This window comes from Epinephelus moara, chromosome 19, assembly GCF_006386435.1.
Source record: "Epinephelus moara isolate mb chromosome 19, YSFRI_EMoa_1.0, whole genome shotgun sequence".
Taxonomy (NCBI): Eukaryota; Metazoa; Chordata; class Actinopteri; order Perciformes; family Serranidae; genus Epinephelus; species Epinephelus moara.
The window spans coordinates 31,628,893-31,642,837 of NC_065524.1; the positions used below are offsets into that span (position 1 = coordinate 31,628,893).

The following is a 13,945-nucleotide window of genomic DNA, read 5'->3' on the forward strand; positions in this document are numbered from 1 at the left end:
CCCCCGCTCCGCTGCTCCTCCCTCCTCTCCTCCTCTTTTATGGCCTGCCTATGGTGTTCAGCACAGTCCATGTCTTGTCCTGGTCATGAACAGCACATTGTCCTCCACGAACAAGGCTCTGTGCAACTGTGATACCCCCCCACCCCAACTCTAATATAAATCAACACACTCCCGGAGTTCACATTTATCCAATTTATTCATTCTATATATTTAAACAGGTGGCTCGACTTTAACTGTTCTCAGCCGGTCGTTTGTATTTAAACACTGGGCTTAAAGTTTGTTTGGGTTATCATCCCCACAATTGAGCTGCTGTCCGTCGTGCATTCATGCGTCGTATTTATGAGCCTTCAGATACATACAAAAAAATCTCAGAGTAAGGCGAAGTAATATATCCTCTTTTTTGAACACATTTCCAAATCAGTGTCCACCTCTAATGTCAAGGTAATGCTGATTAAAAAGAATTAAGAGAGTTCAGACAATAGATAAATAAAAGTTTAATCATCTGTGTGAAAACCTCTCACTGCCTGATGTGTTTAAGCTTTAAAGACTGAAAATCCTGTTCCTGTTTTGAGCTGCTGTTCAAAAGGATAAAACCTAGAAGGCTTCCCATACAGAAGATTTCTTACACTGAGTGCAGCAAAGTGGCAAACTTAACAGAGCCGTGTTACTGCACCAACTGCTATAAGGATAAAAGCAAACAGCAGCAATAAAGACAAGAGATTTTACATTCTCTTGTCTGTATTCCATCGGGTTAATGTTACATATTCCCCGCTCACTGATTACATATGCAGCAGGGTGAAAGGGGGGCCGTCGACGCGAATATATTTGTGTAAGAGGCTGCCTAATTACCAGAGCTGGTTCTCCACTTCACTTAACTTTCTAATTGGCTTGCCTTTTTGGCTGCCATTAATTACAAGATTTCATATTCCATTAATGATCGGGGGGAGAGAGGCACGTTAACGTACACACACACACACACACACACACATACTTACAGTATACATCCAGATAGACACACACACACACGCACGCAGACACATACTGACACCTACGCACCAACGAGCATGAGCACACGTCTCATTTTCTACCTCTCATTACGCTGTGTGATTCTGTGTGTGCCTGTGTGTGTGCGTAACCTGTGCCCTACAAGAACTTTTCCTTTACTAAAAGGCACATCAAACCCTTTTTTCCCAACAACAAGAAGCTTCATTATACAATTTGTGGTCAGCCTTTTCACATACGTGTTGTCCTCCTCTCCTGCAGCATCCCTACCCGTCAGAAGAACAGAAGAAACAGCTGGCGCAAGACACAGGCCTCACCATCCTACAAGTGAACAACTGGTAAGTCGTTTCAGAGTTTACATGCAGTCGATTTCAGGGGTTTGCACCCCGAGGCTATCCAAGTTCTTAATGATCGGAATTAATGCCTGCACTCCACCCCTATTTTCATCCTACGCACACACAGAAACACACTCACACCACTTACCGAATCATCCTCACCTAGATCAATCCATCTAAAGAGATATGGCCTGGAGTGATTTTCCAAACCAACAGCCTAACTCAGCCCAAACATGAGCGTCCATGTTAATTAAGAGTCAAACTACCATCTGAAAACATCCAATAAAATCACCCAACATGCAAGTTGGATGATTTTATTGGATGTTTTTCCAGCCATACAAGAATGATTACTGAAAAAGTGGTAGCTCTGAGAGTAATTATATGGTTTTCTTTGACTTATTTTGGTGTGTGTGGCTTTTTGTAGCACCTTTTACAGTGATTAACATTTGTTTTTATCCGTCGATGAACACCTCGTTTAGCATTTATCCCAGTTTATGCACCATATTGTCCTTGAAGCTAGCTTAAAGGTAATTTTGCCCTTTTCAGAGACGGTTAGTTGTGCACTTTCCACAGGTGACAATGACAGATTTGTACTCCAAATTCAGAGTTCAGTTACTTTGTGACAGCAGCAGCTGCTCATTATCTACTGCTCAGTATTCTGTTAAAAATTATTTTATCTGGTGTCCACAAACCATATATCCTTTAATACATAATTATTTAGCACTTTTTTCATTATGCATTTAGCATTTGAAGTTGTCCTTGTTAGCGAGGAGCGTAGATTAGAAGTGCTCAGCCTGATCACTATCCTGCCTTTGCAAATTAATGCTCTGTAAGTGCCAACTAGCTTGTTAATTGGGCACAAACGTGACCGGCCAGTGCCATAAAATAAGGTTGCTAACTAGCAGTTTTAACCTTAGGTAGCACTGCAAAAGGTAGAAAGGGGCCCTGTGTCCTTGTGCGGCTAGTCTTATCAGAGAGATGGCTATCAGCACATGCTTAGTGTTATTAGCCATGTCTAATTAAAGGGGCTGGAGTCTGGCTAACTGAGGCAGGGTCCAGGCAGAGGGGCGTTTGATCTGAGCGGCCCTTAAAATAATCCTTGAAAGTATCAGTTAGTTGCTAGGTACGAGCATGAAAGTGGAGACTGCAGAGAGGCAAAGAGCAGCAGAAAGGAGAGAGAGAGCGAGTTAAAGAGCCAGACGGAGTGAAAAATAGATGAAGAGAAAGAGAGAATGATAAGGAGAGAGGGAGAGAAAGAGATGAGACATGATAAATCCCCATTACCAGCAGTCTAATGATGTTAACATTATTCCCAGCCATTGTTCAATCTGAGACCTCGGAGACAGACAGACGTTAGATTAGAGTATGGTGTATCAGTCTATGGAGAATTCATTTTATACCGGGCCAAAAATAATGCGCGCACACACACACACACACACACACACACACACTCACACACTCTGGCAGAAAAAGGCCTCCTGACCAGAGGGAATCCTGTAGAGGTTATCAAATCACGTGACCCCTCTGAAATCCATGGGGGATCAATTCTTACAGCTGAGATAAAGCCAAACTGTGTGTGTTTCTGTGTGTGTATGTGTGTGTGTGTGTGAGTCAGACAGATAGTCACATGAACAGTAGCTTGGTCACTTAAGGCTGACTGTGCTCTCATTCTGTTTGTCATTTTTATTGGTAGGGGGATAGCAACACACCCTGAAGGTGTGCGTGCGTGTGTGTATTTGTGCATGACCAACACACACTGTGTAAATCGTGGGAGGTTAATCTTGGTTTGTGGAAGATGTTCTATGTGTGTGTGTGTGTGTGTGTGTGTAAGAGAGGGGAACCGGGGGTGGTTAATCTAAGGGGTATTAGCTGTTAAACCCTGCATGCTGGGATCCCGCTGCCCCCTCACATTTTGTTGTATACGAGTGTGTGTTTGTTTGTGTGTGCGTGTATATATATGTGTGTGTGTGCGTGCACGCTTGTCCAGAGGCATATTTCCATGCACGGTTGTTCGAGCAAGCAAGCAGTACATTGAAGCATGGAGGGGTGATTGAGAAGGAAAACAATAAAGTTAAAAGATGAGGTGACGGAGAGATGAAGGAAAAGAAAGGGAGAGAAAGAAAGACGGAAGAATGGACGAAGAAAGAAGAGAGACGGAGATAGAAGAGAGGAAAAGAAAGATGACAGAAGAGAGAAAGATAGATGGAGAGACAATCAGAGACAGAGAGAGGTTACGTTAGGGGAACTGCCATTTCGCAGGCGTGTTGTTGTGCTGGTTGGGAAGCCCTGTCATTGGGTGTCTCCATAGCAACCCCCGGTGATGTTACCTCCTGACCCACTGATTTGGTGAAGTCAATTTCCCTAGCTGTGATTCTGTTTGTCAGCGCTGTTGATGAACACGCGCTCGCTCACACACACACAAATGCGTGCATGTCTAAAGTCTCTCCAAGTTACACACACACACATTTTCTCATGCGTTCACTTGCACCAAATCAGGTCTACAACTGTGACATCAAGCCAAAGAGGACTTCAGAAAGCATAAACACTTAGTGGGAGCGCATTTCACGGTCATACGCCGGCCATCGGCCCGGGATTCATGTCAAGTGGCCGCAGATGAACCCCGGGTCATTCGCGTTTGTCGTCCCGATGGGGGGAGACCCAACAACAAAACATATGTACAACTGACAAATAAAACACACAGCACAATCCTGTTACATGTTCAAGCACAGAACAGTATGAACACACACCCTCCCTTCCTCTCTCCAACACACACACACCCAAATCTTTTTATTTACATGTGTGCAGTGTGCTTCCCTTCACATATACACACTCTCTCATACACCCACACACTCTTACTCTCTGTTGTGCACTCACACACACCATAGATGTGTTAACACACATGTCGGTGTGTATTATTGATGAGTGAGCACGCGGTAGGGCTCAGCAGATTAAATAAAAATGCTAAAGGCCAGCAAGGGGCGCAGATCACTCATGAATTATTGGCAGAAACACGCCGCACCAGGGAATCTAAATTTGAATGGAGAAAGTGCACGTGTGTGTGTGTGTGTGTGTGTGTGTGTGGTAACGCATGTGCACATTTACACAGCAGAATTATATACTGAGAATGTACACACACACACCCAAATGCAAATACATCACCACATCCCTGCACAGTAGCCTATACAGCACATTCACACACAGACTTTGTAGACAGGTGAGGTCTGTACACACAGGCTATAGGAGTGTATTGTTTCACATCCATACAGGAGACTCAAACGAACTCAAACACATGCTCACCAACGTCCTTTTAATGTCTAAACACAGGCGTACAGATACACCTACAACAAACATGTTCACGTTCATTAAACATATTGTGATAGCAGCAAAATGATTCTGTAAAATCCCGAGTAATAAATTAAACGCACAAAGAGAAGCCAGTATTTAACTTTGTATTTCACGTTTGTATTTCTGAATACATTCTGAAGACATGAAGGATTATATCATGCAGTAGATTTAATTAACATCTCATTATGGTTTGCAGCCAAAAAAGAAAAAAAAAATCCTGTTTTAAATCAAACCAATACTGTCAGATTCACACACAGGAGCTGAAGACGCCTCAGAAAGATCAGTTTATTCCACCAGTGTCCTTCAACAGTTCAACCCCTTACCTGCCTACACATTGTCAACGAGTGAATCGGGCAGCAGCTCAAAGCACAACATGTAAAATGTCTTTCTCCGTCTTCTTTCTCTTTCTCCGGCTACAGTCAGTATCTCTCTGCTAAGTTCTCCTAACGCTCCGGTGATGTAAAAATCGATGGCGAGGTCATCAGGTTTCCCTTGTTGGCCGCCCCTCCCCTTCCTGCCTGCAATTTAATAATGCCCCTTTAAAGGCAGTGTTTAAGCCTCGCAGAGCGATTGTTTTGTCAATAAGACCTCCTTTTACGAACGTCTTAAAAGCATAGACAGGCAGAGAGCAAGGGAGGGAGAAGAAGGGAGGGAGATTGAGAGAGGTAGTATTTAAGAGGGCAGAGTGGACGGACGCTGAGGCTACTTAGGAAGGAGCGGCGTGGCACGTACATATATGCCGCTTATCGGGTTTCCGTGAGGACGAGCTGAGGGAGAACAGAGGGGAGGAGAGAGAAGTGGGACAGGGTGGGAGGAATGAAGAACACAGGGACATGTATGGAGTAGTGACACGTACTAGTTATGTGGGAGTTACAGTGTTAAAGACAGTTTGGTAAATTTGTACATGCAGTTTTCAGGCTAATAAAGCATACTGGAATCAACAATAAGGGATCATTTGAATCTTATCTTATTTTCTGTGGCTTAGCCGTTGTTTTGTGGCAGTTACATTAACGACACACTGTTCTGGGAATGCCTAATAAAGCTACGAAGAAGTTAAGCAGGACAAGAATAACAGTCAGATCATCAGGCAGGTTTTAAACGGACGCCTGGGTCAGCCAAATACTTTGAATAGACAATAAAAGCAAACGGTGAAATCATTCTCCAAACGGTCTGTAATAAATATTCCTTACAGTTTATAGACCAAAACTGCCTCATTCAACTGACCTACTGTACTTGTTTTATTTGCAAGTGTGCACAGTTTGCCAGTGCAATGAGGAGTCGTTACCAACATCTTGTGAGCACTCACGCCTGGTTTTACCTCCGGTTAATTAATATTTGTTAGGAAATCTGGTGAAACTGTGAGCTTGCTTCCAACCGGCATCTGACAAAGCTGTGATAAATTGTCGTAAAATATCCCCAGGTCTCAGAAATGACTTGTGAATCTGACCCAAGTTGTGATAAACCACAATGATCCTTTAAATAATATGAGAGAGGGACAAACAGGTAGAGTGAGATGATTTGCATGATTCAGTATGTTGACATGTTACAGAGAGAGATGCTGGAACTTGTTCGCGGAAAGCCGTCTGAGGTGTGTGTGTGTGTGCGTGTGTGGGTGTGGGTGTAGGTGTGTGTGTATGTGTTTTGGAATTAGCAGGCCCAGTTTCAGTCCATGCCCTAGAGCCTGTTTCATACACTGCAGATCTGTCAGGTTGCTTCAGCCTGAAACTCCCTGACATTACAGCAAATACCACATACACACACATGAACACACACGTCTCACTCGATATGACCTCACCCTCAGATTTCAACACGGAGTTAAAATGTGAAAATCATTTCAAAAACAATATTTTGGTCTCGCAGTTTGAGGTCTGTTGCTACCGATAGCCTCTTACAGGAATCTTCAGCCTGTGTAGACACGACCCCGTCTTTACTGTATTGTGTCAATAGAGATGTGTGCAGACGTGTGCGTGTGTGCTTATACATATATAGGTGTCCATGTGCAAAGACACACTGTGAACCGAACACCGCCTCTCCTCCCCCCTTCCTCTCTTACTCTTCCTCTCACTCTCTCTGTTTCTCTTACATCACAGCACGCCGCCCGAGGCCAAACCTGCATTTCTCTTCATTCGCCTCTCTCTCTCTGCCTTTTTTATTCCCTCCTCTTTTCTCCACACTCCTCTCCCTCGCTTTTCAACCTTCTTTTGTAGTAGTGGAGGGGGGTCCGAAACATGAAAGGCAGCAGAACGTGAATGCCAGGGTCTGTGTTGAAGCACACACGTGGCCGCTGTCGTACTTGCCGCCATCAGTCAGTTGTTCTCACGCTGGTGTTGATCAAACGCGCTGTTGTGACGTGAATCAGCGGGGACGCGGAGCGAGTGTTTTGTGCCAAAATTAAATATCTAGGAAAAATAGGACACCTACTCCTGCAATTAACGGGCACAAGACTGACATTGACTTCACGCAATTAAGATAAGTGATGGTTCTGTGTAAAGGATTTGTGGACAAAGCATGAAACGACGAAGCTAACAGACACATGTGGCGACTGTCAGCCGCCGTTGATGAGATAAACTAATTCAGGGATTGTTCTGAAATCCTGCAGACATATTAACCATCATTAAAGGTCTTAGTGACTCGTAGAAAATATAAAATTATTGGCTGGTTTGCTTCAAATTTTAGAGACGAATAACTGATTTATCGCCATAAAATAAAATATAGTTGTATATAAAGATAAATTGAAATTATTTTGCTTATTATAACAAGTAAATGTTCAAATATAAGCATGTAAATCTGTAAGAAAAATGTTTTTCTTCTTTCTGACAGCAGATATTATCCCATCAGTTTTGTTTTTCTGAAACTGCTCCATACTTCCACTTCTTTGGTGTTTGCTGACTGTAGATGTTAACTGCCCTAAAACTGCCTTCGCTAGTTTCTGGGCAGTCAGAGGGATCCCCATAGCGATGGCTGCTGTGAGCCAGCGGGGGGAAGTGACACGCGCAGAGACAGGATATGACACGGGCAGTATGGGGGGATTTAGGTCAACCACTGTGTGTTTGCAGCAGTCCCCACTGCAAGCCCTGTCAGCAATACTGGCTCTGTGTGACACTGGTCATCTGTGTGTGTGTGTGTGTGTGTGTGTGTGTAAACTGAGATTTTTTTCTTCGTGGTTAGGTTTGTGTATTTATTTGTGCATATGGTGAACAGACACACACACTGTATGTATTTACATGCAAATACATTATGCAAAAACATGCACACTGCTAGCAGAGCTCCCTGAGAGTTGCACACACACATAAAGCATTGCACATAGACGCACATACATTTCGATCCATGCCCAAAGGCTAAAGGACACAGACTCTGTCCAATGTTGTGTTTGTGGAGTGGGCAGCACAGGACAGCCATGTTGTTTCTGGGTAAAGCCAGGCTTGAAGCCATACCCTCTCTCTGGCATTGATGGATGACTGGCTGACTGAGTCCAAGACTGTGTGAATGTGTGTGAAGGGAAGCAGGAACAGAGATAAAGAGAGCGGCGGAGGTCACATGTGACAGCTACACGCTCCCATCTGATGTCTTATTCTTGCTCCCTGCCTTTTATTCCGTTGTTTTTTTCCTCTTCTTTGTCTTTTGTATTCAGAACTTGTTTTTTCTCGCCCCTTTCTTGCCCCTCTTTCGCCCCAGTCTTTCTCAACTCTCTCTCCCACCCTCTGTTTATATTTTGCCTTTTGGCAAGTCCTATTTAGAAGTCAGTGAAATTTGCAAAGCCAGCCCAGTCCGAGCCAGTGAGTTCATGTATGTTTTTCAAGTGGCCAACATTTCCTCTCTATAACTCTGAGAGGCACCTGGTTGTCATGGACACACACTAAACACACTGAGCTCTTCTCCAGTTTGTGAGTGAGTGTGTGTGTGTGTGGTTACCCAGCCTGTCGCTCCACTCTGTAAAACCAGCTTTAGTGGTAGATTCATGGCTCTCTTAATGGACACTGGGCTCTTGGGTAGTGGAGCAACAGGGACTGTGTGTGTGTGTGTGTGTGTGTGTGTGCGTGCGTGCGTGCTTACATACTTGTATTTTATGTGTGTGCAGTAATGGGGATTAAGTGACCCCATGGCTGCTCTCAGTCTAAAGCTCCTTTTAAATTTCACACTGTTTTCTTATGTTTCCCTCCATATGTGGCGCTGGATCCAGCTAATCCACCTCATGTTATTAGGAGCTGGATCAGCAGAGCAGTGTGCACTGATCAGTGGGTGTGTCCATGCGTAGCTATGCATGTTTTTGGAGATGGTTCAGGAGCTGTTTGCTTGCCAATTAAGATTCATGTGCATTGCTGACTCAAAACACAGGCCTCCTGTCTGAAAACAACCTGCAGCACTCAGACTGGTCACGTGACTCCCACATGACCTAACTTCAACCTTACTTGTCAGATGTATGTGTTTCATATTGTTTTAATGCGAATCTGCGTGTGTGAACATGCATGTGTGTTTATGTCTGTCACAGCGCGACAGCTAACCCCAAGGTAATAAGGTACCACACCTTCTCCGCAGACCGAATGCACAAAGCATTTTCTATAGAAGGAAACTGGCAGACAGAAAGCATCATGGGAAGGTTGCACGTTTGTGTGGGAGAGCGCTGTGGACCTGCAGCATGTAACTATTTGCAGACGTTTGGTTGGTCTGGGCAGCTTTGGAGGAAAGAGCGAAAACTATGCTACTCATTGACAAGCTAGCACATGTAGCAGAATGAGTGCTAAAGTATGTTTGTAACGCTGTGTACGCATGTAGGTGTTTGTACGTGTTGAAAGCTGCACAGACGAATTAAGGGCAATACAGCCTCTTTGCACAATATTAGGTATGGCTTACTCATAGATAGTTATGTTTTGCACAATCCATGTCTCAGCTCAAAGCTGAAAATACCCCAAAATCAGTGTTTCCCAACCTGCGTTCACAAGCCGGAATCACTGGGAACCACTCCTCGTTTCTGTCTACATCTCCATCATAGCCAAGAATTTGAAACATAAATTTAAAGAAAGATAAGAGATAATTTCCCCTGATAAAGACCTGTAAATATAAACTCACTCCTCAGTGTTGTTGCAGCCGCACTGGCCCAAATACGAACCACACAAACACTATAAATGCAGTGCAACACAGTAAAAGCCAGTTGGAAAACTAGTGACGTTTGCGGATTTGTGTGTGTGTGTCTGATGCAAATAGAGTTCTGCAAGCAGCTGCATTAGTTTATTTAAACTAATCTGAAGCATCTGACCTGAGAACGACACTGAGGAGGAGAGGAGAGAGGGAACGAGGGAGGATGGGAAGGAGGGAGATACATGGGGAGGAAAGGAGAAGGAGGTGATTTATGAGTTAACTCGTCAACTGAGGAGAACAAGGGGAGAAACTCATAACTGTAATTCCCTCACACACCCACATGCAGTACGCTCACGTACATATATACACACATGCAGTGTGTAGGAACATGCGCACAAACGCGCTGCCACCCCCTGCTGTGCATAAGAGAACGTGTGAGCTCTAATAAAATAACTAATTACTTAGGAAGATGGAGATGCGCTGGGACAGCTGATAATAAAGTTGTGCAGGGATACGAGGTGTGACATAAGAATGGGGTGTATAGTGTGTGTGTGTTATCTCATACAAGCTGTATGACGGCTTATCTTGTGATTTATGGCTGGTAACTGTGTTTCCGTGGGGACACACCAACTGATTCTGTGTCCTATTTGTTATTAAGTATTATACTGTGTAGGATGAAGTTGTGTGGAAATTACAAAAAGAGAAACAGGACTAGTCAGGAAGTTATTTCCAAAGAAACAATTCAGATAAAACAACAGAACAGTGTTTTAGTTTGCATGAGTGTGTGTGCATGTGTGTGTGTTCACCAGTAAGTAGGAAGGATATATGGGCTAGGCGTTAATTGTGGTTGAGCAGCAGACAATCGATGCTCGCCGCGCAGTGACAACCTGATGATAAGCTACAAGATTCTACCCGTCAGAGCTCGCTTTCTTTTTAGTGCTTTTAAATCACATTGATTGGCAGGCAGGAGGAGTGTGTGGTTACACAGTTATTTTAAGCGGCTCTCAGATTTGAATATGCATGTAAACCTCTGTTGGCGTGCACTGAAATCCACCACCGGGTCCTGATGCTGGAATATCCAGCTGTGTATAAATGTGAGGTGTGTGCAGGCCTGTGCATGTGTGTGAACATTCTCTCAGATTACTAATGTAATATTGGTAGTGAGTGCAGAGGACGTGTATATATACACACGTGTGTATGTGCACATTTGTGTGTTTCTGTGTGTCTCATATTACTAATATAATATTGGTGGTAGGCTCAGGAGATGTGTGTGTGAGTATGTGTGCCACAGAAATTGAGAACTCCACATGAATTTAAATCAACGAGCTCGCAGAGTAACCTTTTGTATATCCAATCTGCATCTTTCCACTGCTCGTTATTAAATTATCCCCTAATTGGTCACGCAACAAAGGCAGCTGATGAAAAAGACAATTTCTTGCTTTTAATTGGGCATTTCACGTGTGCTTCGTGTACACCTGTGTGCGGCTGCCTCAGCTCAGTGTGTCGGTGTATGTGTGTGTGTGTCTCGGGTGTAATGAGAATAGGACATTAGCAAGGGCTTGGCAGACGCCGTCGCAATCAGTTCCACTCTTTCCAGGGAAGGAGGGAGAGGGGCGGGAGGATTAATCCAGACATTAGCAATCTCACAAGGAGAAATGGATTGGAGGCAGAACAACAAAGAATAAAATTCACCCAGTTTCCTCATATGACTTTTAAGAGCCTTTGGTCCTGGTGGAACACATGGCCGACATGTTGTTTGATCCAGTGTACCGTGGGTGCATGCTTCTGTCAAGCATGTGTGCCCACGGTGGAAATCAAACCAGTAGCAGTTTTCACACCACGCTGGATTCTCTGACCTACACAAGGCCAAATCTAATTTCAAGTCTTTTTCCTTCCTTCCGCTTGTCTTTTGGTGTTTTCTGCCCAACTTTAGGCGTACCACCAGTGGTGTGTCACGCCAAAATAGCCCAGCTATTGTTGCACTGAGCGGAGCTGAATAGTGCAGCTCATTGTGTTGTGATGGGAGGCAGGGGAATGAACAGGCCATAAACACTGGCCCTATAGCACCCAGGGGTCGTGCAAAGGTGAAGCCTCACTCCCCCTAATAGAGGAGCTCCGCTTTTCTCTTCTCTCTCTCTCTCCTCTCTGTCTCTCCATCACTCTTTATCTCTCTCTGAGTCTTTTCCCTGTCTTATTTCCTCTCTCTTGATTCCCCCCTTTCTTTCCCTCACCCCTACCTCTCCCTCTCTCACAGTCTTTCTCTCTGTCAGCTTATTAACGGTCACAGCAAGAGTGTCTGGTTTGCAGACCAGAGCCCCTTGCCTTTTTTTTCTTTCTCCCACTCTCTCACTCCTCCCGCTCTCCATCGCTCCGTTCCCCTGGCTGCTATTATGAGAGGCATTTTATCCTTTGTTCCAGCCCCCATGGTGCATCTGGCCTCAGATATGGGGACGACGGGGACAGGAAACCGGCGAGAGTTTTTGCGAGTAGGAGGGGTGTGTGGTGGGTTAGAGTGTGGGTTCATTGCTGGGAGGTGGACCGCCAGTTTCCACCATACAGGGAAGGAATGATAAGGAGGGAGCGAGCAGGAGAAGGAAACAGATACAGAGGGGGACAGAAGGGGAGGTATGAGAGGCAGAGTCACTGTTCTGTTAGGAGCGGCACTTGTAGGTCTAGTAGCAGCAGTAGCGGTGATAGTAGGATTATTACTTCATTGATACATAGTCTCTTTAATCCTCAGAGTAAATAAGCACTGGTGCCATATTTCCGGGAGGTCACATCAAGTTCCAAGTCTATTACATTCCTCCCTGGGTCCCATTGTACCAGGAACAAATGCCTGACTTCCTAACAAGTGCACACCTATTGCCAAAACAGCCTCCTTTGTTGCATCAGTGAATTTTTGAGGGAGGTAGAGGGAGCCACGTTATGCAGGAGAGAAATAAGGAAGAATGGAAAAGAAGTGCGAGGGTGGAAGTACAGAACAGAGGGAGAGGAGATGGCAATGAGGGACAAGAGGAAGGAGGTGAAGAGAAGGAGAGGTCAACAGTTAGCCAGCATTGGCCTCAAGATGACCTCGTCCTTCTATAAAGGGCCTAGAGAGGAGAGGAGAAGAGAGTTGAAGGAATGCTCAGGCCTCCTCAACCCTCCTTGCCCTCTCTCCCTCGCTCCTCCTTCCATATCTCCCCCAGCAAAACAGGGTAGCGAGGGAGGAAGGGAGGGAGGGGGTGTTGGTGATAAAACTCCAGACGTTCCCTCATTTGATGGTGCTCTGCCATGTCAGTGCATTCTTGCATTCCTCCCTGGCTTTTTCTGTCCGTCTCTCCCCTCAGATTCCACCTCCACATATTGTAACCAATAGACAACAAAACTGCCAAAGCATGGAGCTCAAAAGCTGATACGATCCCCGTCGCTTTTTGTTTTTTTCTGAGATCATTTCACCTCACAGAAAGCTCCTTCCGCACCCCTGTCAAATATTAACAATTTTTCTAAAGCGGCTTACAAGATGTAACGGAGCAATTATACAAAAACAATGCAGGGGAACAATTAGGCTGCAAATCACTCTCCCTTTCTGTCGCTATCTGTCTCTGACACTGTGTCTCCTTATTACCCCGCAGCTCTGTCTGTAGAAGGTGATACAGGATAGATAGCGGGCAGACAAAAAGGGTGGAGCCCCATAAAGCAGTTAGAGAAGGAATATTAAAGAGATATAAAGCCATTCACTTATTAGAGGTCAAACAGATGCACCAGCTAGTGTCCTTTTGTTTCTGCTCCTCCTCCTCTCCCTTTCTTTGGACCTCTTAAATGCTCCTTTTTTTTTTTCCAGCTTCAGAAGTGTTGCACGACTATTGTTTCGCTAAAGTTCGGCTAATGCTCCGCCTTTTAGAGATGAAATAGAAGTGTCCGGTGGGGCAACAGCAGGAACACATAAATCAAGTCAGAAGCCCCAAGAGCCCTCTCTCCTTGGGGTCATTACAGGTCAAAGGGTCATTTCACAAGGGGTTAGGCTGAGCAAGGCCAGAACGCTGCCTATATGTGTGTGTGTGTGTGTGTGTGAGGGCGTGAATGTGTGTGAATGGACAGATGAGTGGGAGAGAGATTAAGAGTGAGTGTGTGTGCAGTTGAGAATGAGTGAGATTTAAATATGAGTAACAGTGTGTGTGTGTGCACAATAAATGGTCCGACCGTGT

At 44.8% G+C, this 13,945-nt stretch overlaps 1 protein-coding gene across 1 annotated transcript in view; it reads left to right on the top strand.

The window, feature by feature from the left end:
• Positions 1–13,945, top strand: part of LOC126406504 (homeobox protein Meis1-like) — an 89,838-nt gene that overhangs the window by 60,926 nt on the left and 14,967 nt on the right. Inside the window, exon 9 of the mRNA XM_050070809.1 lies at positions 1,264–1,340. Coding sequence (XP_049926766.1) covers positions 1,264–1,340 — 77 coding nt within the window. The remainder of the gene's footprint in view (positions 1–1,263; positions 1,341–13,945) is intronic.